At 47.0% G+C, this 27,997-nt stretch overlaps 1 protein-coding gene across 8 annotated transcripts; it reads left to right on the top strand.

Moving 5' to 3' along the window:
- pacsin2 (protein kinase C and casein kinase substrate in neurons 2) lies at nt 1-27,993 on the top strand. 8 transcript variants are annotated; one of them, XM_049025793.1, is made up of 12 exons: nt 1-164; nt 11,811-11,889; nt 14,547-14,703; nt 14,806-15,041; nt 18,192-18,344; nt 18,496-18,671; nt 18,984-19,104; nt 19,612-19,659; nt 21,443-21,561; nt 22,604-22,720; nt 24,374-24,552; nt 26,306-27,993. In XM_049025793.1, the coding sequence occupies exons 2-12, from the start codon at nt 11,833-11,835 to the stop codon at nt 26,413-26,415; spliced, it is 1,473 nt and encodes a 490-aa protein (XP_048881750.1). In that variant the 5' UTR covers nt 1-164; nt 11,811-11,832; the 3' UTR covers nt 26,416-27,993. The 8 variants fall into 8 exon arrangements, with proteins under 8 accessions (XP_048881750.1, XP_048881733.1, XP_048881742.1 ...); XM_049025776.1 differs by having other exon boundaries at nt 11,808-11,889; XM_049025785.1 differs by having other exon boundaries at nt 1-208; nt 11,808-11,889.
- Nucleotides 27,994-27,997: the final 4 nt, after the last annotated feature.

The raw sequence follows: 27,997 nt of genomic DNA, 5'->3' as shown, positions 1-27,997 counted from the left end.
GGGGGCCTGACGTCAGAGAGGCGCGCCACTGCTCACGGTCACTCTTCTGTTAAGTGGAACTGCCCAGAAATAGTGCGGGGAAAAAAGACCCACTGAGGTTTTCGCCGGGGCTTTGCAGCTGTGTGTCTTGTCGGATATCTGCTGGCTCACGTTACTGTGCCGAGGTAAAGACCGAAAGTTTACTTTTACCGGGGTTGTGTCCCCCTTGGTAAGTTTTCGCGGCTTGCTTGCTGGCCATCTTGCGACATACAGGGCTGCTAATGTTACAGAAGTTAATGAAGGTTTTTAACTGGACTTTAAAGGGGCGCTAACCCCGAGGAGGGTTTCGTGCTCCCTGTTCGGGTGACTTTTCTGCTCTAAAATTTACTTTATAACTATTGATAGTTATTAATTCTTCAGAAATGCTAGTCCGTAGTATCCAGATGTTGTCATTACACACATACTTTTGGAATAAACTTTTGAGTTTTCTCATTTAGTTATGTGGAGAACCATATTAGACCTTTGAATTTTCATTATATAAAACATTTCACTATGTTGTAATAACGCACGATGTAATTCACAATAATTGTTTTTGCTGGGGACGAGAGTTTCCTACTATTTACGAGGATGATATTTGTACTTGTAACCTTTATAGTTCTCTGTATATGTCGAAATCCGAATTCTTAAAATCAAGTCATATCCGTGTGTGTTTTTTCTTTGTGCGACAGTAAATGTTTGTATGGAGTAGAAAATATTGCATATTTGCATTGTGCTGCTACATTATTTTTATTTGGGGGTAATGCTGCGTAGGGAGGGGTGCGCAGTTGGAGGAGCAGTAGGAAAGTACATTTTGCGAGGTTGGATGGCGTAAGGAGTTAATCGGCTGGCTGAGCGGTAACTTTCCTCCCCTGCGGCACGGTGGCTGTCGCTGGTTGGCGCTGTGCTGACCCGCTTTGCAGCTTCTGGCTGTGGGAATGCTCGTACGGGCGTAGGCCGCTGCTCGGGCTTGGCATTGTTTTTAGCCAGGTAACTCGAACGGGGCCTCGCTGTGCACATGCCTTGGGGAAACTGGAAACCGCTTCTCGATGGGACATTTTTAGCGACACTGGCTGTTTAATGTTAAAACCCAAACGCAGAAGCCCACTGTTCGGGGGTCTCGCTAACGAGTGCTGTCCGAATCTTAGGTCGAAATGAGAGTAAACTGATGACTTTTGGCCATTTACTACTCTCCAAGCTAATCGAGGATTTACATTTATGACTTTTGGCAGATGCCCTTAGTCAGAGCGACTTAATAAATGCAGTAGCAAATATGTCTAAAATAGCCTAGGGGGTAACCAAGTCATTTTTACTTTGTGATTTGTACACTTTGTATGTTTTAGAGATTAATCTAGTAAATAAGAACAGTCTGATAGCACACTTTATACTTTGATAGGCTTTATCCGCCACATTCCTAAGCAGATTCATCACCCATAAAACTCAAGTTTTGAAACAGGGCATGCCTTTCTGACTTGAAAAATATATTAAAAAATACTGTTCCTGTTTTTGCTCGTTGCTATGGTAGCCCTAATCTAATGGCACACTGCAGAATGAGGGACTGAAGGAGGGAGTGACATACTAGTTAATTTTTTCCGGATTCCCCCACAATTAGACTATACTCTGCTGCTCCAGGAATGTAGGAGAACAATGGCATTGTCCACGGGGTTATGCCCCATGCTTGGCTGAGTCACATCCTGTAATGGTGCTGATGTTGCTTGAGAAACATGGGAGTAAAAAGTTCTGGGCAGTTTCGGGGGGGTGTTGTTGTACCCTTGAACAGGGAGCTTTATTTGACTTGTTCCAAACAAGTTGGGACAGCAGGAACAGTCATTTCTGGTGGGTAAAGGGTGCAGGTGAAGTCCAGGGGACAGACACCTTAATGGGTTGTTACTACCGTGTCATCCAGAGAGAGTTGAATTGTTGATGGGCTTGTTCCTCAGATGGTGTCGGTCACAGAGGGTTTGTGGAAGGCTGCAGGAGCTCTGCTTAAAATATATCTAGCTATTTGCAGCACTACCCCTTGGGTGGTTCATTTTACTGAGAAGGAAGCATCAGCGAAAGACGGAAGTGATGATAGTGACTCATGAATGACAAGCCCAGTGGTCAGGCGGGATGTGAGAGGTTTCTGTTTTGTTTATGCTTCCGCAATAGAGATTAAGCCACTGAGAAAGGACTGTACTGCGTACATGCACTCGTAGTCTGACTTTTCTCTGGTTTGCATGTACATTTCCCCCCAGTAGCCATACTGTGCTCTGGCACTACACATCACTGCCACAGAGACATCTGGGTAATCGTGGCCTCTGTCACTAAGAAAAATAACATAAAGTGGTCTTAAAATAGAGCAGACTGTAGGTTAGGTTCCGCCAGTATTCTTGTGTATTGTGTTGCTCTTGTGCTGATGCCAAGTTGCAGTAAACAAATAGGTACTTGTCATTTCTTGAAAGTTCAGCCTAGTTGCCCTTTTGCCTAGATGTGTCCTTGATCCCAGTATATTTAATGTTCTATTTGCATCTGTTGTATGCCTCTTTGGACAGAAGTGGATGCCAAATAGACAAATGTAAAACGTGAGAGCCTGGGCTGACTTCTCTGCAGATTGAGCTGTGTGTTTATGGAAAGGAATGAATTAGAGGAGGAGCAGGAGCCTGTCTGTACACATTCCAGCCCCGTGAGCCTGTTTCGGCAGAACTCTGCAGCTGTTGTATAAGGATAAGAATATGCAAAAGCGCAAATATACTTAGAGAGGGTTAGGGCAAGCTGTCTGCTGGTCACATGACCATCATTGGAGTCTGGTTTTGACTGTTGTGTTCTTCTATAACTGGAATTCATGAAATCCATCCATCCATCCATTTTCCAAACCGCTTGTTCTACTGGGTCGCGGGGGGTCCAGAGCCTATACTGGAAGCAATGGGCACGAGGCAGGGAACAACCCAGGATGGGGGGCCAGCCCATTGCAGGGCACACTCACACACCATTCACTCTCACATGCATTCCTACGGGCAATTTAGCAAGTCCAATTAGCCTTAGCATGTTTTTGGACTGTGGGGGAAAACCGGAGTACCCGGAGGAAACCTCACGACGACATGGAGAGAACTTGCAAACTCCGCACACATGTGACCCAGGTGGAGACTCGAACCCGGGTCTCAGAGGTGTGAGGCAACAGTGCTAACCACTGCACCACCATGCCGCCCCGAATTCATGAAATGTGGTTTCTAAATATTTTTCTGAAGGATTACCCAAACAGTTTTCTGTTTTATATTTCACGGAAAATCTTCTGCTTCTCGCTTGGTCTAGTAATGAATTATAAGTGGCAATGTCTCATGTTACCAGTGCTCAGGTCCCTTGTACCAGGAGAGATGATGGCATGAGCTTTGGCCTACGTTGACCTTTGGCCTTCTGACTGGCATGAACAGTGCCGCATCAGGTGTCTGAAAGGAAAGGTGTGGCTTTGCCCAGGCTATTTTCCTGGTATCCAGGCAGCAAGTTATTGGTCTGCTTGACATCCTGAGCCTCAAATGACTCTTATTTTTGAAATTTCTCTTGCAACAGGCATTTCAGCGTTACTGTTACTGGCAGCTCTCCATGTCTTCAGCTTGCTAGCTATGTGTTCTCTATGTTTTCCTCCTCAGACCTGTGTGTGTCTGTGTGTGGGGGGGGGATCTGTCTCCTGTCTTCCCCTGATCTAGCTGCACTATCCTGACCACTAGGCCCATACTGGCACAACGTTGCCCTCCTCTCCCATTGGTGAGATCTCTGAGCAGCTTGGGACAAACACCAGAACACTTGGCTCACCACCTCTGAGCCAGACTACTGGTTTCTGAGGGAAAAGGTCACTTGTGTCTCAGACATCTACATGCTTAAAAGTGAGCGGTAAATTCCCTTTTTAGGGTTAGCTGGTGTTTTCATATACAGATGGCCCTAATGAGGAATTTGACATATGCATTCCCCCCACCACACACACACACACCTGTCCCCGATATGCAAAATAAGGATTGCATCGTGTCACTTGTGAGATTCTACAACAGAAACTGAGTTCCTGAATCTGAAGCCTTTGCTGAAGTTGGTAGACATGCCTCCTTTTCAAAATGTTGTCTTAAAGAGGTCTGAAACACACTAGGAGAGGTGGAGGCCAGCCAGGGGGCCATTGATCACCGAGGAGGTTGAGCCCTGACACTGATGGAAGTTATTTAAACACGTGAGCCCAGTATCAGCCCAATGATGACCGGTAATTAGTCTGTTCACCCCTGGAGAAGTTTCTTATTCAGAACCTTTCAGGACCGGTACTGCAGCAGCAGCAGGATCCTGGGCCTTTTGTGTCAATTTGAAGAGCAATGTAAGTGGGAGCCTTGCCCCAGTTGTGGGGGGGGACCCTCATGATGATTCAGTTCAATTCAGTAAATTTTTATATAGCGCCTTTCACAACAGAGTTGGCCCAAGGTGCTTTACATGGGTGTGGTGCGATACATTCTGGCAGCATTTATGTAGAATAATTCAAAACCAGGGAAAAGACAAAGAAATGAAAGAAAATGGAGGATGGAGGAGAGGAACCAAAAACTCCCAAGTGGGAGGGGGGGAAAAACACCCCTGGGGGTCTGAGATCAACTGGCTGCCCCCCCCCCCCCCCCCCCCCGGCATGCTAATAGTATAGAAAAAGAAAGAGTGGGCTTGCTTGCTAAAAGTAAGGCGTAAACTGGGGTCAAGGTGAAAGCCAAAATCCATCAGTGAGCAGTTCTTCATGCCGGCCTGTGCAGGATGGCTATGTGGCATTACTCTAAGAAATTGTGGGAATGTTTCATTTGCCTCCTCTACTGTCAGCCGGAGGTGGAAAAATATACAACTGAGTCAGACAGTAGAGGCGCAGAATTCTGCTTGATATCAGCTGCTTCAAGAAAGTACCAAAAGTACGGATCTTCAAGGTGATTTGGCATAAAAGCTGGTACCGGTGCTCAATGACATCACAGTGAAAAAAAATGGCTGTAGGGCTGCAAAAAATACTGTAAGATAAAATGAAATCACTGGGAGGTTGGCCTGTTTCAAAGTGTAATAGCCGAGACTTTGATCTTTTAAAATATATTTTCCCTATTCTCAAGAGTGAGTGAATAGAAATGATGGAATAAAATATCTGCCAGGCTCAGGGATGTTGACTTGTTCTCTGTATGATTTCTTTCATTTCTTGATGCGCTTGAAGTCTGTTGTGTTGCTGGTTTGGCTTTGCTTTTAGTTTGGCTCTGACCTTACACTGGAGGCAGCCTGTGCGCTACTGGGTGTTTTTCTGAGACCATGAAGAGGGCGTGACAGGCTTGTGTGTCTCCAGTGAAACGGAAAGGTGGGGCCGTGCCACTTTATCGACGATGTTTACCAGTGAAATCAACCATGCAGCAGGTGGTGCTGCATTCATGGAAGGACTTTTCTGCAGTGAGCTGTTCTCACTGGGGGTCCTGCACAGACCTCACCCCTCCTCTCCTCCCTTTCTCCTTTTATCCTGTACCTTCTTATCCCTTCTGTTTCTGTTCCGCCTAGTTTGAAGGTGGAGTCTGGTGTACCTTTGAACAGTGACGTCATGCTGCCAATAACATTTTCCTGTTTTGCTTGCATGGTATTCACCATGACCTCCACTCAGCTGCTGTGTAACTCATCTTGTGTTTGTGCTTAAGCAGCCTTTACATAGCTGCTGGGTAGCGGGTGCAGGAGTGTGGGGAAATTCAACTTGTGTGTTTTGGCAGCCCCCGTGGAAAGGTGTCCTTGGGGGGCAGTGGTGTATACCCAGTGCGAGGCTGTAGTGTTTAACCACAGTGTTCAGCTCACGGCCCCGCTGGTCTGCAGACCACACCTTGCTGTTCTTCAATGTTTGGAGTTCGCTCATGAACAAAATCTGCTAGCGGTGTAAGGTTTGTCACAATAGCACATAAAGGTTGGTCTGTCTCTCGCCTCGTTTTCACCAATACGGAGCTGGTGCTGGGCTGGTTCTCTCTTGGTGCCTTTTGAGAACCTGCCCACATTTCCAGCGATTTCAAAAGATGACGGAACAGAAGTCTTGCATAGATGGAAGTGACAGTAAAGTAAATAAAATGTATATAAATTAAATTTTTTGGATTTATTTTGATTTCTATCTAAGTTGATCTTAAGTTTTTATACAACCAGTTTTGGATTTAAAGTTTTCGTAAACAGCCGAACCAAAAATATTAGCCTTCCAGTCTCTTGGTTTTCAGAGTATGACTTATTGCGCTTTGTCTCTATTGCCTGCATCCACTTTTATTTATCTATTTCTTCTCAGTCTGTGTGTGTGAGTTTACTCTCACTTGCTTTTTTATCGCTGTCCTTTTAGGATCATGCAATAAGTCTGCTAAAATGTAACTTTTCTGTCCGCTTCATGATCTGTTCAGCACTCGAGTGTCACAATATTTTATTTACACGATCCATGACATTTTATAATTAATCTGCTGACCAGATTTAATAAATATTTACATAATTTTTTTCTTCTGTGGAAAATTAATGTTGTTCTTATAATAAGCTGGCAGTTTGTTTACCTGTCAGCACCTGCGATATCAGACAAAATTACAATAATTGTGCATTGAATTCTGGGTATGTGGAATATTTCAGGGTGGTAGCCTGTCCCCCTTTTGTTAACGTCTTGGTTCCGAATTCTGAGAAGAGCTTTTCTGTAGTGCTGTGCTGGAGCCGTTTCTAGCCCAGGTCCAGTTTTTTCGTGGAACCATGCACAGAACCAGTTCCAGTTTTGGTGAAAAGCCTGGCACCAGCTCCGGCACCATGTTGGGGTAAACGAGGCATAAGAAAACACTTTGTCTGAAATTGACTTGCTTTTTTGGCAGGGTCAAGCCATTTATCCAGGGTGGGGGGTCACAAGCCTTGCTCAAGGAACCAGTGGTGCTGGGGCTATTCTGTTGAGGCTGAAGCTGGTGCTTGAACCAGCGACCAGATGGTCACTTAGCACTTAGTCTGCTCCATATCGGCCCATTCTTTGTTGTTTGTTGTATGTTAAGTTAAAGCTTTGGCTGCAGCTGACAGTAAATGTTATACTTGAGTATTCCTTTGATTTATTTTTATGCTTAGTCAGGGAGGCTGGCCCCCCATCCTGGGTTGTTCCCTGCCTCGTGCCCGTAGCTTCCGGGATAGGCTCTGGACCCCCCCGTGACCCAGTAGGATAAGCGGTTTGGAAAATGGATGGATGGATTAATCAGGGAATCAGATACAATATAAGTATTTTGTTCATTTTGTTCACTTATGCCCAGCAGGTCTTTAAATGAACAAATAGTGGTTTTCATGTCACAAAAAAATTATTGCGCAAATTACCAATCAAAAAAAAAATTAAGTGCCTCTCCTGTTCAGTGCATGCCTGCCATATTTCATCTGTATCTAACGCCTGATAAACGGCATCCATTTTTCGGACTCAGTACAAAATACCCTGCCTCATGCTATGATGTCATTCAGCGCCGGTACCAGTTTTTAGGCAGTTGAAAAACACATTGAAGTACCAAAAGTAAAGGTACCTGTTGCGGTGGAAAAGCAGCCTAAAAAGAGAGTGCAGAATTATGAGACCCTCTCTGGGAAAAAGTATAATGCAGAAGAACCATTGTCATTTAGCAGTGAGATCGCGTAGAGGTGTAAATCGAGATTTTTGCAGCCCTAGGTTTCACGGTAAACCATTGTAAAATTCCAGGCTGTTAGTTCCAAATTTTAAGTATCATTAAAACCATGGCTGATTACTGCACTTTGGAAAAAACTCATGTTAAATACTGTCCAGCATCAACCAAAGTGAGCGACACACTAGGCAGGTGTGTGGTCGCAGCGTGCAGGACGAGTTTGTTTGGTGTTAGTCAAAACATGCCGGATGGCAGTTGCTGTTCTCCGGAGATTTTTTATGTTAATGTGCATTTAAAATGGAAGGATGGATATAATTAGTGCTGCTAGTTACTCCCAGGTTAATCGCTTGATAAAACACTTGAATGGAGTGATAGGAAGAGACTTTTGAATCTTTCAAAAGTTTGCGAGCATTTAAATCTGAGAATTCACATAATGCATGTTTGATTTGAAAATATTGCAAACATTGTAAATTTAATCAAGTAGGAATGCTCCCAAACCTTTGATAGATGACTGGTAGAAAACAGCAGAAACTCTTTCTTTTGCTTTTCCCCATTTTCGATTTCTTCTTTTTTTCCACACAACAAACAACAACAAATTTATTTTTGTGTAGCACATTATCACTACATTATATCATCTCAAAGCGCTTTACAGCATCCGCATCCAAAGCCCCCAGTGAGTAAGCCAAAGGCGACAGTGGCAAGGAAAACTCCCAAGAAGGAAGAAACCCTGGGAGGGACCAGACTCAAAGGGGGATCCCATCCTCCAGGGGCCGACAGGGAGAGTCAAATAGGAGAGATGGCTAAGCGCCAAGTCACACTGTCCAAATCATAAGATTTGAGACACAACCAGGGAGGTGATGACAAGCCGGTGCCGACTCTCCTTCCAATCGCCAGGCAACCAGAAGTAAGGCAGCGGGTCACACATGGACAATGACACCGGCAGTATGGCGAGCTGGATGCAGGGACGTCATTGGTAGAGGCGGCGTCACATGTAGCAGGGTGTGCTCGACATCTTGATTAAGGTCTCCAGACAGCACCCCCCAGGAGGAGTATGGGCAATAAAATGTACGATTAGTCAAAGTAGGGGAGACTATAGGCAGTGCTAACAGCTAGGTGACCACACACATCTCTTGATGTTCCAGTTAATGTCGTCCGTGCCCTGCTGTTACGAGTTAAGTTGTTAGGTTATGAGTGCTGAACGTAATCTTTGTCACGGTCTCTCTCGTTTACTACATCAGCTGCCTTAGTATGCCTGACCCTATATCTTTGGTCCTTCTGGTATAGGTATTGGTTGTTTTTTATTGGATGGGCTTGTGTTGGCCCTTTGGTGTGTGTGTGTGTGTCTCCCTCGCGTTCCTGGGAGGTGAGGCATGGACTTCACAGTGTAGCAAACATCTTGGTGAGGTCAGCCTGGGGACCTCAGAGCCATCCGGTGCTGGAGACCAGCTGGAGGGGACTCACGCTTTTTCCAGGATCCGCACCCCCCTGCCATTGTTGGAAACAATACCATACTTTCTTTTTTTGCTGGGGTCTAAAGTCGCCATTGCGAGTATGGAAAGTATGGGCTGGTCCCCTGTGGCCCTCTGGGGCTAAGCTGCTTTAGCCAGGCTGTCGTTGGGCCCGTACTTCCCTGGAAGAATGGCAGGAATGTTCATCGCCTCCCTTGGAAAGAGCACATAACAGCTGCTTGGCTCTGTGAGGACAGGCTATAACTAACTGGTGGGGGGCTGGGGAGACCCCCCCTCCCCAGAGCTGCCCTTGAATGGTGGTGGCTGTGTAGAGAGGATCACTGTTTATCCTTATTGCTGGTTCCTTCTGCAGTCCATAGACATGCATGTCTTCCCTCCATTTCAGCTGTACAGAAGCCCCCTGCACACATTACCCAAGGAAACATCCACTGGGAAGGGAGGGCCTGTAACTGCCTGCTTTTCATCTGCGAGATCAGAGCGGCGACTCCTTCGCCACGCTAATGATCGACTGCAGTGCAAACCCTTAGTTCATCAGTCAAAGCATAGAGACCCCCTCTCCCCTTTTTATGATGTGACCAAGGCCCTTTGGAGTTTTGGGGGGTTGGGGCTGTGGCATTGCGAGCCTCCTGTACGGGCGGCTTTTCCCAGATGAACTTTTGTCTCACTTCAAATGTGCCAAAGAGCAAGACACTTGCTTCTTAAGCCACTTGATTTTTATTGAAAAAATTTAGTATAAATATAGAGGCATGATTAGGATTAGATTTGTTTAAATAATAAAATAATAACTACAGAATGCAGCATTTATTGAATACTAACAAAATAAGCTTGGGGGTTTGTAAATACCACTGAACTATGCCAATAGGTAAAGTTGGACCGTTGCCGTCGTGCCCTGGGCGGGGCTCCGCCGCCGTCGTGCCCTGGGCGGGGCTCCGCCGCCGTCGTGCCCTGGGCGGGGCTCCGCCGCCGTCGTGCCCTGGGCGGGGCTCACCAGTGATTCTGCAGGTATATGAGTTTCATCTCTGTCTTGACATTACATGTTCCTTATTTAGTTATTCAGCAGAGGCTTACTTAGTGACACACACAGGGGTCCAGTGGTGAAACCGCTCTGCTGAACCTGGGATTTGAATCCGTAACCTTACAGGCAGAGCATCCTAGCCTGCTGAGATCCATCAGGCCTGGCAGCAGGGCACTCGGGCTCCATCATCCTGCTTGCCTTCCATTTCAGCTGATTAAAGGGGAAGGGTTAGGGTCACATCTTTACGTATGGAGGAGAAGCTTATGCTGCGCGCCATTTGAACTCAGAAGTCAGAATTTTTGCATTCCTAGTTGGAGAGCCCCCTGAAGTTGGAGTTTCTGACTGAAAATCGGAGGAACTCCTGCAACCCCAACCTCAGAATTCATGGTGGCTGTACCTGTTGTCAGTAGAAGTTAAACTTCTGCTTATAAACTGTTTATTAGCACTTATGTTTTATTTGTGTCTCATGAAATTGGTTGTACAGACATTACTCTGGTTTTGCTAAATGGCTTTCCAACTTGTTTTTCTGGAACGCAGTTAATTCAGTTGTGACATCATTTCCAGCTCCAACTTCTGGCCGCCAAGGTAGATGGATGGCAGCCTTAGGACTTCGTCAGGGTTCAAGCTGGAGGAAGCAGCCCTGAGGGTGTGAATGAGTGCCGAGTGATGTTAGCAGTTCCTGTTAGCGGCGGTCATGCGGGTGCCGACTGTTTCTGAATCAGTGCGTAGGGTCGAGGTGTGGCCCGTTGCTTCATCGCTGAGTCCAGACTCCTGATTCTGAGTCAGCATGTGATGGTAGGCTGGGTGTGTGCCCTGGGCTATCATTAGAAATGAGGTGACATCCGAAGATGCTTCAGTGCCCTGTAGGCTTTACCCTGCCCTGGGTGCAATGTGGGGGGTAAAAATACCCATGGTGGAAGAGCGGTGTCCTGTTATGCCCTGGCCACCCGCTGTTTACATGTGAACCACTGTGCCGTTGTCAGGCTGGCTATTTTGAATGCTGTGTGTGTGTGTGTGGGTGTGGGTGTGTGTGTGGGAGCGGGCGCGGGTATACCTATCCTTATGGGGACACAATGTCCCCATAACGTGATAAATATCTGTTTTTTTCCCTTATGGGGACCGGTTTCCTGGTCCCTATAAGGGAAAACTTTATTTTATAAAAATCGGTAACTGCTATGAAAAAACTAAAAATGCAAAAACTCTTGCATTTTGCTTGGTTACTTATGGTTAGGGCAGGGTGGGGGTTAAGGTTGTCATAGTTAGCGTTAGCATTTTTCCCATAGAAGTGAATGAGCGGGCCCCATAGGATAGGTATACCCTACATGCGCGTGTTTGCGCGTGTGTGTATGAATATATGTGTGTGTGTGTGTGTGTGTGTGTGTGTGTGTGTGTGTGTGTGTATATGGGGGGGTGTACCACATTGTGGGAACCTGTAAATTTTTAGCTTGTGGGTACATTTTTCAGGCGCCTACAATATAAACCTCATATTTATAAAAATCTTTTACTGTAACCAAAAACTTTTATGAGCCAAATGTTTGGTTACTTGACCTTAAGGTTATGGCCGAAGGTGGTTGTTGTTGTTAGGAGTAGGGTAATGCCCATGGAAATATGTGGCGTGATTCCCACAGTGATAGGAACATATGGTCCATATTCCTGGTGGCTATGGTAGAGCCTGGAGGAAAGCTGACACGCTTGTGTGTCCCGTTCCAGAAGCGGAGGCCCCAGAACCACAGCCATGTCCGGCTCCTACGATGACTCCATGATCGACGTCTCCAGTGACAGCTTCTGGGAGGTGAGGCTCTTGTGCATGGAGATCACAGCTGCTCACTGCTGCTGAGAGTAAAGCACATACATCTCCAAAATGCACACAATCACCTGCACCTCATGCACAGCATCTAGATTAAAAGCTAAACAGCGCATGCCCCTATAAAACTGCAAATGGCGTATGTTCAGGTTTGGACACCTGTGTCCTCTCCCTCCCTCACACATGCACAGCCAGCAGTAATCTCCAGTCTCCTCTAAATAAAATCCCGTTTTTGTATTTGCATGATGTTTGCAATTCCATCCATCCATCCATCTATCCTCCCTTCCTCCCTCCTTCCCTAACCACTTATCTGACTGTGCCCCAGGCATAACATCATCATTTAAACTGATGTCGCTGTACCTTACGTCTTCAGATTAATTACTCAAGGCTCAGTAAAAATATTAATGAGATTTTAATCTGTCATGCACACTTATCCAGCTGTGTATTCGGCCTCCTTAACAATGATATTAAGAAATGGGAGAACGAGAAGCCAATTCCAGGCAGGTTGATTTAGTCACAGAAGAGAAACTCGATGCTCACTTGGTTTATCAAACTATTAGGCATCGCTCCCTCTGGTTCTCCTCGGCCCAGCTCCCTCTGGTTCTCTTCTCCTTGGCCCAGCTCCCTCTGGTTCTCCTCTCCTTGGGCCTGCTCCCTCTGGTTCTCCTCTCCTTGGGCCTGCTCCCTCTGGTTCTCCTCTCCTTGGGCCTGCTCCCTCTGGTTCTCCTCTCCTTGGGCCTGCTCCCTCTGGTTCTCCTCTCCTTGGGCCTGCTCCCTCTTGTTCTCCTCTCCTTGGGCCTGCTCCCTCTTGTTCTCCTCTCCTTGGGCCTGCTCCCTCTTGTTCTCCTCTCCTTGGCCCCGCTCCCTCTGGTTCTCCTCTTCCTGGCCCCGCTCCCTCTGGTTCTCCTCTTCCTGGCCCCGCTCCCTCTGGTTCTCCTCTTCCTGGCCCCGCTCCCTCTGGTTCTCCTCTTCCTGGCCCCGCTCCCTCTGGTTCTCCTCTTCCTGGCCCCGCTCCCTCTGGTTCTCCTCTTCCTGGCCCCGCTCCCTCTGGTTCTCCTCTTCCTGGCCCCGCTCCCTCTGGTTCTCCTCTTCCTGGCCCCGCTCCCTCTGGTTCTTCCCCTCCTTGCTTTTCCTCCCCGCGGCCCTCTTCCCCTCCCTGCTTTTCCTCACCGCGGCCCTCTTCCCCTCCCTGCTTTTCCTCACCGCGGCCCTCTTCCCCTCCCCGCTTTTCCTCCCCGCGGCCCTCTTCCCCTCCTTGCTTTTCCTCCCCGCGGCCCTCTTCCCCTCCCTGCTTTTCCTCCCCGCGGCCCTCTTCCCCTCCCTGCTTTTCCTCCCCGCGGCCCTCTTCCCCTCCTTGCTTTTCCTCACCGCGGCCCTCTTCCCCTCCCTGCTTTTCCTCACCGCGGCCCTCTTCCCCTCCCTGCTTTTCCTCACCGCGGCCCTCTTCCCCTCCTTGCTTTTCCTCCCCGCGGCCCTCTTCCCCTCCCTGCTTTTCCTCACCGCGGCCCTCTTCCCCTCCCTGCTTTTCCTCCCCGCGGCCCTCTACACCTCCCTGCTTTTCCTCCCCGCGGCCCTCTACCCCTCCCTGCTTTTCCTCCCCGCGGCCCTCTACCCCTCCCTGCTTTTCCTCCCCGCGGCCCTCTTCCCCTCCTTGCTTTTCCTCCCCGCGGCCCTCTTCCCCTCCTTGCTTTTCCTCCCCGCGGCCCTCTACACCTCCCTGCTTTTCCTCCCCGCGGCCCTCTTCCCCTCCCTGCTTTTCCTCCCCGCGGCCCTCTTCCCCTCCTTGCTTTTCCTCCCCGCGGCCCTCTTTTCCTCCCCGCGGCCCTCTTCCCCTCCCCGCTTTTCCTCCCCGCGGCCCTCTTCCCCTCCTTGCTTTTCCTCCCCGCGGCCCTCTTCCCCTCCTTGCTTTTCCTCCCCGCGGCCCTCTTCCCCTCCTTGCTTTTCCTCCCCGCGGCCCTCTTCCCCTCCCTGCTTTTCCTCCCCGCGGCCCTCTTCCCCTCCCTGCTTTTCCTCCCCGCGGCCCTCTTCCCCTCCTTGCTTTTCCTCCCCGCGGCCCTCTTCCCCTCCTTGCTTTTCCTCCCCGCGGCCCTCTTCCCCTCCCTGCTTTTCCTCCCCGCGGCCCTCTTCCCCTCCTTGCTTTTCCTCCCCGCGGCCCTCTTCCCCTCCTTGCTTTTCCTCCCCGCGGCCCTCTTCCCCTCCCCGCTTTTCCTCCCCGCCGGCCCTCTACCCCTCCCCGCTTTTCCTCCCCGCGGCCCTCTTCCCCTCCCCGCTTTTCCTCCCCGCGGCCCTCTACCCCTCCCCGCTTTTCCTCCCCGCGGCCCTCTTCCCCTCCCCGCTTTTCCTCCCCGCTTTTCCTCCCCGCGGCCCTCTTCCCCTCCCCGCTTTTCCTCCCCGCGGCCCTCTTCCCCTCCCCGCTTTTCCTCCCCGCGGCCCTCTACCCCTCCTTGCTTTTCCTCCCCGCGGCCCTCTTCCCCTCCCCGCTTTTCCTCCCCGCGGCCCTCTACCCCTCCTTGCTTTTCCTCCCCGCGGCCCTCTTCCCCTCCCCGCTTTTCCTCCCCGCCGGCCCTCTTCCCCTCCTTGCATTTCCTCCCATTGCTGAGATCACTGTTGCACATTCTCATTCCCCACCCCCATCCTCTCTTCAGGTGGGGAATTACAAACGCACAGTGAAGCGCGTAGACGATGGGCAACGCCTGTGCAATGACCTGATGAACTGCGTCCATGAGCGTGCGCGCATCGAGAAGGCGTATGCCATGCAGCTCACAGAGTGGGCTAAGCGCTGGCGGCAGCTCATCGAGAAAGGTAACATCCCACGATGCTTCCTGAATCACCTGAGCATTGTGGCTCTTCTTTCTGACCACTGTGAACAGTTTTCTAAACTGGTTCTGACCCTGATTCCCTCAGGTCCCCAGTATGGAACACTGGAGCGAGCCTGGACTGCCCTGATGACCGAAGCGGAGAAGGTGAGCGATCTTCACATGGAGGTGAAGACGTCACTCATGAGCGAGGACTTCGAGAAGATCAAAAACTGGCAGAAAGAGGCCTATCATAAGCAGATGATCGGTGGCTTCAAGGAGACAAAAGAGGCAGAGGATGGCTTCCGCAAAGCCCAGAAACCCTGGGCCAAGAAACTCAAAGAGGTATGACTCCATGTTTGAGGAGAAACACTGTGTTGTGAGCCTGGGTGTGAGGCTGGTCTGTGCTCAGTTATAGGGGTGGGAAAGTGATTTATTTAGACAGCTATGAGGACAAAGGCCTTGTGATCTGGTCAGGAGCACTGGATCCATGTTTGCAGGCCCTGAAATGGATATTAACACATTCTTAATGGGGTTTTGGGAGAACAGTCATAGATAAAGGCCCCATTTGCACGATGGCATGTATACAGGCCCCTTAAGGGCATGCTGGGTGTAACAGTAGCCCGCCTCTGTGGCATGGTGGAGCGATGTCATGCTGCTGGCAGTTTGCATGATCTGATGTGTTTGGTCACGTTTCCAGTATGCCAGCAAGAAGCAGTCTTTTGTCTGAGCCTGTTACCAGTACCACTGGGTTGACAAATCCCGAGAGTTTTGACGCAGCCCATTTGTTTGCTGACGTAGCGTTGGAAACTGTTATTTATATTCTGGCATCAGATGCCTATTAGCAAATGGGATGTGATGTGATGCGATGTGTGATGGCATAAAGCAACAGAGTCTTATCATTGAATGTCAGGAGCCACCAGCAGAGGAGAATGAATTTGCTGATTGGTCTACGTCCCCCGTCCCCCCCCCCGCTTGGCTGGGTTTAAAACCAGGACTATGTTCTTATGACTGCATGAGGACATCATTCAAACCAAGAAACACAAAGGTTCTGGTTCTAGGAATGGTGGGCAAAGCATGCTTTTGGTTTCAAGTACATAAGAACATATTAAATGAATACATTTGCAAATGAGTGGAGGCCATTCGGCCCACCAAACTCACTTGGAGGGAATTAAACTAATTTTAATTAGATTTGAAGGACTCCAGGGTTTTAGCGTGCAGACTATTCCATACTCCAGTTACACGCTGTGTAAAGAAGTTTTTTCAGATCCACACTAAAGTGTTCCCCCACTAATTTCTGACTGTGGCTGCAGGTTCTTGAATTATAACTTATTTTGAAGTAACAATTTGAATGAACAACATCTACACCTATTAAAACTTTATATACATGGATCCTGTCACCCCTTAGCCTCTTTTACCCGAGGCTAAACAAATTCAGCTCTGCCAACCTCTGCTCGTAAGACATCCCCCTAAGGCCAGGAATCATTCTTGTAGCCCTGCGTCGGGCTAAAGCAGCAATGTCCTTTTTGCAGTAAGGTGACCAAACCTGGACACAGTATTTTAAGGTGAGGTCTGACAGGGGAATTATATCATCTTGGTTACCTCCCTAGATTTAAACTCCACACAGCCGGAGATGCAGCCAAACATCCTGTTTGCCTTTTTAACTGCTTCCCCTCATTGGTGAGGGTGACTCATGGAAGCGTCAATATACACTTGATCTGGCTACCGAACATTGGTACTTTTGTGGTACCAACCGAAATGCTCTGCGGATCGAAAAATTGTCTTTTGGTGCCCAGTTCTGATACCCAAACAGTAAATCTCAACATTTGTGAGGTAAGGAGCACGCAGCGTACTTGTGTAAAGATCTATAGTTACTGGCGGTCTAACGTAATGTTACACAAACGCGCCATTAAGGCGGAAGGAAAAACATGTGCAGCTTTGTGAACTGGCTTGTGTGTGTGTCCTGTTGCTTTTTTTGTCATATAGTGTAAATGCCCAAGAAGTCAAAAGTATGGTTCCCCTGGGCTCCAGACTGCTAACATTTGGTCACATTTTGCCTCAGAGTCCGCCGAAGCCGCGTTCCGCTTGGCCCGCCGGTAGTGATCAGCTGCCTCTGGAGTCCCACAGGCCAAAAAGGCCCGAAAGGACTCCTTCAGCTTGATAGCATCCCTCACCGCCGGTGTCCACCAGCGGGTTTGCTGATTGCTACCCCGACAGGCACCGGCCACCTTACAGGCAGTGCCCCGGTCAGCTGCCTCCACAATGGAGGTGCGGAACATGGCCCATTCGGACGCAATGTCCCCCACCTCCCCCGGGACATGGGAGAAGTTGAAGCTCCTCCTGACAGGGGATTCCGCCAGACATTCCCAGCAGACCCTCACTATACGCTTGGGCCTGCCAGGCCTGGCCGGCTTCCTCCCCCACCAGCGGAGCCAACCCACCACCAGGTGGTGATCGGTTGACAGCTCCGCCCCTCTCCTCACCCGAGTGTTCAGTACATGCGGCCACAAGTCCGATGACACGACCACAAAGTCGATCAGGGTGTCCTGGTGCACGTATGGACACTTATGTTTGAACATGGTGTTCATTATGAACAATCCAAGACGAGCACAGAAGTCCAATAAAAAAAACACCACTCGGGTTTAGATCGGGGGTGCCGTTCCTCCCGATCACGCCACTCCAGGTCTCACTGTCATTGCCCGCGTGAGCATTGAAGTCCCCCAGCAGAACAAAAGAGTCCCTGGGAGGAGTGCTCTCCAACACCCCTTCCAAGGACTCCAGAAAGGGTGGGTATTCTGAACTGCTGTTTGGTGCAGAAGCACAAACGACAGTCAGGACCCTCCCCCACATACAACATGCAGTCAAAGGAACTCAGTATGCAGGTGAAACAGGCCATCCTGAGGTTATGAAAACAGAAAAAAAACTATTTGAGAAATTGCCAGAACAATTAGGAGCGACAAAATCCACAGTTTGGTACATTCTGAGAAAGAAAGAAAAAGCATTGGTGAGCTCAGCAATGCAAAAAGGCCTGGACGTCCACGGACGATAACAGTGGTGCAAAATGCCCCACCTCGCGTTGTGATGTCATTTGTCATTGGTACCAGTTTTACACCAATGGAAAACCAACACTTTGAAATACCATACTTTTGATACATACTCCAAGTACCCTGATGTCATTATATGAAGTTCTGTTGCCCTTTACATGTACATTAGGTGCCCTATAACAAACACCCACAATTAAACCACTGGAGTTTCCAGTTTTATCCATAAAGCTTTCCTTGTATTAGGGAGTTCTTCCACCCTTTCTGTCCTTGCAGTCTCTATGGAAAGGCGTGTAGCCATCCAAATGATATTCATCTCGTATCACTATCACTCAACCATGTTTGTTATTCCTATTGCATCATAAGACACTGATGAAATTAAAGCCTCTAAGTAATTATCTTTTGTTTTTTGCCAGTGTTGGTGTGGACTTGGGGTTTCATGCTGTCATTGCAGGTGGATATAATGAAGAAGACATATCACTCGGCCTGCAAGGAGGAGAAGCTGGCCACTAGCAGGGAGAACAACAGCAAGCTGGAGAGCAACAACCCAGATGCTCAGAAGAAGCTGCAGGACAAGGTGGAAAAATGCCAGCAGGAAGTGCAGAAGGTATATTCGCTTACCTCGTCTGCAATAAGCGTTAACGTGAGGGATTCCATTAAAATGCGTCGGAGTGTTGCCTGAAGAAGGATTCTGAGAGGACTGCTAGTACATTGCAGTGTGAGTTGTGTGTCGACCCCTCTAACCTGACCTCCCTCAGATGAAAGAGCGGTACGAGAAGTCTCTGGAGGAGCTGGACAAGAGCACACCCCAGTACATGGAGAACATGGAGCAGGTGTTTGAGCAGTGGCAGCAGTTTGAGGACAAGAGGATTCGCTTCTTCAGGGAAGTCCTGCTGGAAGTGAAGAGTCATCTGGACCTGTCTGCCAACCCCAAGTAAGAGTGACACTCTTGCTCCAAGTCCCATCTTGCACCTGTCTCTCATGTGACCTCTTTCTCTTTGATGACTTTTAGTTCGGGCTGTGTGCCATATTTGTGTGACCTCATGTGGATCATTAAGGTACTCTGACTCATTCAGTTGCTGACTCTGTTTGTTCAAGGTTTTCTAGTCCAACTCCTGTAAAAGTCCTTGCCAGCTGTTGAGTTATTTCAGGTTCTGCTGAATACTGATCTGGGAAGCATGCTTAGAAATGGCAGAAACCCACATGTTCTTAAATGAAAGTAAACGAGAACTGTAAATGCTTTCAGGTTCCAGACAGTTTACCATACGCTGGAGGATACCATCAAATCTGCAGACGTGGAAGAGGACTTGAAGTGGTTCCGGTCCAACCATGGCCCTGGGATGCCCATGAACTGGCCACAGTTTGAGGTACTGGTGAGCTTGCTAGTCTGTCTGTGGGTTCAAGTGGGAGATGGCAGACGCTGGGGACTGACAGCTGCAGCCTGTCATAGGTTCAGGAATTAAATTCAATTCAGTTTATTTTTACACAGCACCTTTCACAACCGTCACCCAAAAGCACTTTACATGTGTGTCTTGTGATACATTAATACAGACTCATCATTGATACAGAATTATTCAAAAGCGGGGAAAAGGGAAGACAAAGAAATGAAATGAAGGCACTTAACTTCAAGATGTTTATTGGGCAATTAAAATGTAGCCTTTGGTGTAATTTGAATATTTTCCTTTACCGTGCCCAGTGGGGTTTTAACCAAGCTTTGTGTTGCAGTTTCATCTCTTTAACCGTATTCCCCAAGCCTAATTATCTCATTTCCTATGTTGGTCTCCTGTGACGAGGGACAGGCAAGCTATTTGGGTGCATGCTCTTTAGGATGATGATGTAACTCCTCTCCTGTTGCTTTCTGAATCGCCTGACAGAACCTGGGCCAGTCTGTTTCTTCCTCCCGTGTGCGACGGTCCATATTAGTGAGTTCTGCATGGTGGATTCCACTTGCTTGAAAGCCCCTTTGTTTGTACTGAGCTCCTCTTATTTCAGGGCTTTTTTCAGCCCTGTCATATTTCTGCTAAATGGGGGAGTGGGACTGGAGAATACCCGTGTAATTCCAAGGACCAGTGAAAGCAGCCAGCACAGATGCCGTCTGTCCAATGACAGCTATCCATGTAACTCATGGCCAATGAGCTTTGACCATACTGATGAGGAAGCTAAAGTGTCTCATCCAGTAAAGGCACCCCTGTAGTCCTTGTAGAATTGTACCAACCAGAATATGGGACTGGAGTTCTACAATGGCGTTTGCTCCTATGTTCTGGTTATTTGTGAAAGAACACTATCAGTTGGTTTAATGATGTCAAGTAGGCAAAACGAATCCTACACAAAACAAACAAAAACTGATGTGCGTGTTGTGCTCAGCCAGGCGGGACATGCCAAAGGCAAACCCACCATGGCACCCCCTGTTGGCAGAGAATCACACTGCTACTCCCCACTTTGGCTGTGTTCATCAGGATGTGTGTCTGCTGTAGCATGGACCTCCATGTTCTCCTGCAGACTCAGATCCCACAGTTGATGCGCCCGGTTTGGTCAGGTTTTCCGCAGTCTGTTATCGCTCCATTGCGATACTGTTTGCGCAGTATTCCTCCAGTGAAGGCGATGAGCCTGGGAGGCCTGCGCTGCCCTGCTGTTGGTGGGTATTGGGGTGCCACACAGGTGGAGGCTGTGCTCACGTTGGTTAATTGGGGCTTTTGTCTTAAGCATGGGTATGATGGTGAGTATGGCCTGTGCTTTAGTTCTGCTGTGGAATTTTTCTGATCTGTTGTGTGCTACTGTGGTAGGACACACAGACACACACACACAGACACACACACACAGACACACACACACACACACACACACACACACCTTTGTATTCATATGTTTTTGGTGACTCTCCATTTCCATGAGACAAACTCTAAGTCCCAGCAATGCGAGGCTTAACCCCCACCCAGACCTAACCTTAACCACAAGTAAACGAACAGAACACAAAACTTTTGGCATTTTTGGTTTGTTGATTGCAGTTGCAGATTTTTATAAAATTGAGTTTCCCTTTGTGTGGACTGAAAAAATGGTCCCCACAAGGTCAGAATAACAGGTTTTATCCCATTGTTGGGACATTTGGTCCCCACAATGTAATATTTCCATGACAGTCACTCACTCACCATCCCAGTGTCTCAAATCTGATAGTTCCTACACCACTGGGTGTGTGGTTTCCTATTAATTTTAAACACTGGGATGTTAATTGTAAGTGTTCACTGATTTGGATGAAAATGATTCCACACACAGGGGATAATGATCTCTGCCAGTTTTGTGTTTTCACGTGCTGTGTTAAAGCTGCACAATGCAGGACTCAGAGTATCCAATGAAAATATGCATTGTTAGCAGGGATTTATACAATTGATATTCAGCTATGCATTTTCTGTGTAAAGGTTAAAATGTGCTGTCCCATCATCGCTGCACAAATGCACATAAAATAAGTGTGCTTTTATGCTATTGCAACAAGAAATTACCCGATACTTTAACCTTTATATGGCAAATGTGTACTTCCATACCACTTATGTCACTCCCTGATTATTAGTGATTGTTGGGGTAACATCTCTCCACATCAGGCTTTAGACAAACCTGTGCATGACATGCTGATTGACCACACTGTAAGATTATTAACTCTGTGTCTGTGTGTTTGTGTTTATGTGTGTGTGTTTGCGCATATCCATTTTTCAGGAGTGGTCCATAGACCTGAACCGGACCCTCAGCAGGAGAGACAAGAAGAGGCCATCTGATGGAGTCACCCTGACAGGGATCAACCAGGCCAGCGAACCAGCAGCCAAGACTAATGATGGGTAACTAGGACTCCCATCAGTACCATAAACATTGGTCTTTGTCCTCTAGCTGACATCTGTTCTGCTAGGGTGGCTATCGACACTGACACCCCACCCTGGTCTCTCCCCTGCCAAGCACTGACACCCCACCCTGGTCTCTCCCCTGCCAAGCACTGACACCCCACCCTGGTCTCTCCCCTGCCAAGCACTGACACCCCACCCTGGTCTCTCCCCTGCCAAGCACTGACACCCCACCCTGGTCTCTCCCCTGCCAAGCACTGACACCCCACCCTGGTCTCTCCCCTGCCAAGCACTGACACCCTACCTTGCAGCAGTATGTCCATTATTGTAGAGCAGGGGTGTCAAACTGCAGTTCTGGGGGGCCGGAGCCCTGTGTAACTTCTTTTCCTGTTTCATCGCAAATGATTCAGCTCAAGAGCTGTGTGGTAATTAGCACAAGGAGTTGAATCAGGTGTGTTAAATGATTGGAAACCCAAAAATGTGCAGGGCTCTAGCCCCCCCAGGACTGGAGTTTGACACCCGTGTCGTAGAGGGACAGACTTTCTCTGCTATTATCCTGATGGGCTAGATAGATGACAGACAGAAAGGCGAGGGGGGTGTTTAAGTAAACTTGTATATTTGCTAGAGAAGAGCCAGCCTTAGTGCGAATGAGGGTTGCTTGACTTCAGGAAAGCTGTAACCTCCGCTGTCGTTTCATGTAGGCGAGACTGATTTCAGCTTTTAGCCCGTATTAAGGCAATGCTGTGCATGTCATATTTTGATCTTCTCCTGAAGTCTCTCCTCCCATTTACGTTTATTGGTTAAGGAACTTGGCCAAATTCCCCACAACTGTTCGGCACAGAGCTGTGTGAGTCGCAGCCTGGTCTTCAGCTCACCACTTGTTGTGATCCTTACTGCTGAAGTGTGTAAGGAAGGTGTGCGCTGCATCTGTGCTGCGTTCTGATGGGGGGACGCTCGGCCCTCTGTCTGCTCGGTGCTGCTGAGTGCTCTGTGTCCCATGACCGTTCAGATTGGTCACACTTTTCTGTCTCCATGCCCCCAGCCTAACCCTACACAGCAATCCAGAGCAGGGAGGCTCTAACCCCTTTGAGGAGGAAGACGCTGACCAAGAGGCTACCCCAGCCCTCCCTTTTGCTAACGAGGAGGTTAAAACCAAAATGTTGGTGATGCCATCCTTCCTTCCGCTGTTTCTCCTCTGTTCTGTGTTTCCTGTCCTCTTATTTCTCGTCCTCAGTCTTTCCCCTCCTGTTCTCCAGTTCAAACTGCAGTGCCTTTGTGACTGAGCCTCTCGTCGCGATGTGTTTCTCATGGCAGAGCCCGCATGTGTCCCGTTGTCACGCGAGTCGTGGTCAGACCCATTCATAGTCTGCGTGGCACAGGGAAGCTGCGGTCGTGTCACTTTTCCGCTTGAAGTGAGACACAGCTGGGCTTGCCTTTCACCAAATAAAGTTGCAAAACTACAGTGGAAGATTGAGATATCCAGTTCCTTGGGTAAATACAGGCAATTTGCCATCAGGTTCACTCTCCCAAACCTTATTGGTTCATGTCAAATTTTTGGCTCTGTTAAAGCTAGGTAAATATTTAAAGTTGGAGCAGTAAAACTGGACTGTGGAGCAAACGGGGCTTATTAGCCCTTTCTCCCAGTGTTTAACCTGCAGCGTGAAATGACTGCTGCTCCTTCCTGTGGCATGTTCTAGCTACTTGGGTCTGACTGCAATGCAGCTTCTATGTTTTCATGTGTGTTTTGGGGGGTGCTCTACACTTGGATCGAGGTGTTCCAGCCTCCTGTTGGAGTGTGCCTCCCTCTGCTGGTGCGTGGGCAAGCTACATGCATGCCTTGAGACTGATGGACTCTTATTTGCTCAACTGTGTGACATGTTGATGTGTGACAGAACTCAGGGGCTTCAGTGCTTAAGGTGGCTGTATATTTCACATGTCATCCGGACAAAATGGAATCGACCACGTCAGTGAGAATGATCTGTTGCAGTTAAAACGATGCCAGCACCTTCTTCGTTCTGTGACTCACCACAACCCTTGATGGCACAGAATGTTTTCAATGCAACAGACCCACATACTGAGTGCAAATAAACGTATTGTGGCAACTGTGTGAGTCATTTAAATAAAAGATGACGGCTGTTTTACAATTGGAGTTGATCTCTTTATTAACAGCCACTATTGCCTTAATACTAGCAGTGGCACAGACAGCCAGCAATTTAAACAATACTCATGGTTACGCACTGAGAACGGGTTATGGTAACTATCAACATAAATACACAAATACATGTATTAATTCACTCAATTGAAAGATACATGTGATGTGGTGCAGAGCCAGTAGCTGCATAAATAGTTCTGCTGACCAGCCCGCTGGGCCTCGCATTTATCGGATCAGCCTTCGCAGGCAATGCACCAAAATGCTGATCACCACAGTGATTACAGCTCATACAACGTCTAGCTAAAACCACATTGATTTCGTCTGAAGTACCTTTAAGATACAGCAGATGACAGATTGTCATCATATGACTGATCGATGTGAATGACCTAGCTCACAACTGGCAGCCATGTTTGGAAGCGTGTGGATCATAAAACTGGGGAGTCAAACTGGAAAAGATTTATGGGATATGTATTCGGAATGTGTTTCGAACACACAACTGCCTGTCTGTTTTTTTCTGGACTAACTTGATTTCTCTCTGTTTCCTCTCTTCTCGCTTTGATATGCAAGCGATCTGATCAGTATGTTTCTGGGTCCCTGATGTAACAGCCTTTTTTGTGAGACAGACAATGGTATGTGATTGGCTTTGTTGTGTTCCTGCAGTGTTGCAAAGACACAGGATTGGTCAGATGATGATGACACAGGAAATCCGTTTGCTGGCAAAACCAATGGTAGCGGGAATCCTTTTGACGATGAGCCGTCATCCCCGGCCGTCTCAGTACCTGTCCGTGCGCTGTATGACTATGAAGGCCAGGAGCAGGATGAACTCACATTCAAAGCAGGTACACTGGCACCTGTGTTCATAGTGGGGCCTCAGCAGTGCACATATTCATCGTGTACTCTTTGATACATTATTTTTGGTTGAAAACAAATGAATACATTTATTGACACTAGTAGCACTTAAATTCACAAGTAGATGTTCAATATGGAAAACATTATGCTAATAGTGGCTGTGAGTTGGTTACGGCTAATGCTGGGAAGAGTTATAATCGGTAGTGTGGAAATATTTTGATGTTCCCATAAAATGCACCAACACCAGTGAGAGAGTAGCTGATAAGAGCTAGACTGTAATCCGAGTGTGTGCACGACTGGAGCAAGGCAGATGCTGCCTGAGGTATCTAAGGTGCTTTTGCCAGGAAATTCAGAACAACAAAAAAAAATAACTACGGCTATGAGGGTGTTTATCACTGTAGATATGCAATCATACTCAGTAGCAGAGTACATGGAATTTAAATAGGATTTAGTTCATGATTATGATGTCATATTTTTGATTAATGTATTTTACATATTTATGTTTACAATAAGGGTACAACGGGATCTTGATTTAATTAGCGACTGGGCTGATACCTGGCAGATGAAATTTAACATAGATAAATGTAAGGTAATCCTTGCAGGGAACAGAAATACAAAGTACAGATATTTTATGGGTTCCACTGAAATAAAGGTAGCTGATTACAAGAAAGATCTTGGTGTGTTTGTTGATGCTTCCATGTCCCACTCTCGCCAGTGTGGGGAAGCAATTAAAAAGGCTGTGAGTTGGTTACGGCTAATGCTGGGAAGAGTTATAATCGGCCTTGTGGAAATATAAGATCCCGTTGGGTTACATCTCTAGGTGTGTGCAGTTTAAGTCAAGGGAGGTGATGGTATGATTATATAATTCCTTAGTAACACCCCACCTACAATACTGTGTGCAGGTTTGGTCACCATGCCTTAAAAGGGACATTGCTGCCTAGGAAAGGGTGCAACGTAGGGCTACAAGAATGATTCCTGGTCTTAGAGAAATGTCTCATGAGGAGAGGTTAGCTGAGCTGAATCTGTTCAGCCTCAAGCAAAGGAGATTAAGGGGGGACGAGATCCAGGTATATAAGATTCTAGCAGGTCTGGATGCTGTTCAGCCAAATGGCTATTTTAATATTAGCTTAAATACAAGAACTTGTGGCCATAGGTGGAAATTAGCGGGAGAACATGAATTTGAGGAAGCACTTCTTTACACAGTGTATAGTTAGAGTATGGAGTAGTCCTCCGGCTAGTGTAGCACAAGCTAAAACCCTGGGTTCCTTTAAATAAGAGCTAGATAAGATTTTAACAACTCTGAGCTATTAGTTAAGTTCTCCCCAAACGAGCTTGATGGGCCAAATGTCCTCCACTCGTTTGTAAATGTCTTATGTTCAATACGCAAATAAGCATCTGTTAGATTGTAAGACGATGACAGATGCATTGCCTTTGTCTCGCTTTACAACTGTTCTTGTGTTTGTATATTTAATAATATATTTCAAAAGAAATTCTGTTTTCTCTGCTGTACTGAAATTGTACCAAACCGTGAACCCAAAACCGTGGTTCGTACCTAACCGTGAATTTTGTGTACCATTACACCTCTAATTCATAGTGGAGTTGTTAAAACATAACTGTGATCCATGAGGTCTCTGAGTTCTCTGAAGTTTGGTTTCAGTTCATAAACTATGCTCTGCTTCACATGGCGTCAAAAATTTCTTTCCAGTTAATGTTTTTTCTTTTCTTTTTCACCCCACCTAAAAGGTGATGAATTTACTAAAATTGGGAATGAGGACGATCAAGGCTGGTGCAAAGGTCTCCTGAAGGACGGACATGTGGGACTATATCCAGCCAACTATGTTGAAAATATCTAGTAGCACCCAGGGTGAGTGGTGGGGGCAGAGGGAACAGAGACCCTGAGCCAGCTTTCTGCCTTCTGCCCCCTAGTGGCCAAAGCCAGAGTGGTGGCTGTTGAGGACTGTGCGGGACAAAAACCAAAGCCATGCCTTTTTTTTTTTTACCACAAAACTGTTTGGAAAAAGGAGCCAGACAGAGCCTGGATGCACATCAGTCTTTTCAGTCATTATAAGCAGTTGCAAAAGCCTTCAGATCTCGACCAGAAACATGAACTGCACATGAAAAATGTTTGGAAATGCACATTTTCCCAGGAAATTTCCCAGTTGAAAATTTGAAACCTATGGAATGTGTACACTGTGGACAGTCTTTGTGTGTATTCACATATATATATATATATATATGCGAGAGTGGCTCTTCTGGGTTAGTGGGTTTGCTGTAAGTAGGTCGTTCAGGATCCTCTGCTGATATTACTCACTTTGTAATCAGCCGATGAACTGAGAAGCTTGGGTGAGACATGGCGATTGTAAACTTTATACTATTTTATTTTATTTCTGTGTTTGAGATTTCCTAGTTCATTGTTTCACTGAAAATGGTCAGCAAATGTTTATGTTGATCAGACCTCAGCACACCAGGTTAGAAAGCCCTTAATGAGACTGATTATTTAATGTTGGGTTACATCTTCCTTCTATTGTATTTTTATGCTGTTCCACTCATGGTGCACCTGTCTGTGTATATTTTTTCACAGGTTTTGCATGATCAGTTATGGTTCATAGTTTAGTTTCTGCACTGACTATTAATTATTTTTCTTGGTAAATGTGTATCATTCTTGGTTCGTTCTGGAGCAGTTCTGAATGTTCAACAATGGCTCACTTGAAAATACAATTTATTCGAGCAAGCACTGGAAATTTTGATGTCAGGCCACAGAAATTGCTATTAGATTGATCACACATTTTTATGACTGTCAAGCCCTCATTGTCTTAAACGACTCTAAAGAAATAAAACATTTGCCTTGTTTTGCGTGTAAATAAACATGAACTTGTAAACAAATTAAATGATTTCACAAGCTATACAAGCAAAAAGTTAATTTATAGTACTGCTTTAGTGCTGTTGAAGAAATGCTGTGATTTTAAGCCGCTTCAGAATAATTGAATGTTTTATCAAGTTTGAATTCTGAGACTATTGTGAATATTCTTTTGGAAGTTTGTAAACATCCACAACAAAGATCTGCAATATTTTTCTGTCTGTTTTTGTCTTTTTACATAACTGTAAATGCTTAGTACTTGTAAATGATTTGATCATTGATCATTTCAATGTAAAAGCTCGATTGTACTTTGTATTTTTAACTTCAAAGTATGTTAATCCTTTTCTTTTTTTTTTGGCCTGATGTTCTTAGTATGAGGAAAAAATACAGTCGATGCCGACGGCAATAGTCGCTTTTTCGAAGACCAGGCCGGCATATAGCGACCGACCGTGAAATGTATATTTGGTAGTATGTGTCAGGCAGATCTTTGAGGAAATACAAATTATTCTTGCACAGTTGTTTGTAAATGCTATCCCCTCTAAAAAACACCAATAAAATATTGTATTATATATAACTCT

This window comes from Brienomyrus brachyistius, chromosome 1 (assembly GCF_023856365.1).
Source record: "Brienomyrus brachyistius isolate T26 chromosome 1, BBRACH_0.4, whole genome shotgun sequence".
NCBI lineage: Eukaryota > Metazoa > Chordata > Actinopteri > Osteoglossiformes > Mormyridae > Brienomyrus > Brienomyrus brachyistius.
The sequence above is the reverse complement of the archived record's forward strand: the minus strand, read 5'-3'. Positions and strand labels throughout refer to the sequence as shown.

Coding starts and splice junctions, on each gene's coding strand:
- pacsin2 (XM_049025793.1), top strand. CDS start 11,833: ATGTCCGGCTCCTACGATGACTCCATGATCGACGTCTCCAGTGACAGC. Junction 11,890..14,546: donor CCAGTGACAGCTTCTGGGAG/GTGAGGCTCTTG, acceptor TCCTCTCTTCAG/GTGGGGAATTACAAACGCAC. Junction 21,562..22,603: donor GCAGCCAAGACTAATGATGG/GTAACTAGGACT, acceptor CCATGCCCCCAG/CCTAACCCTACACAGCAATC.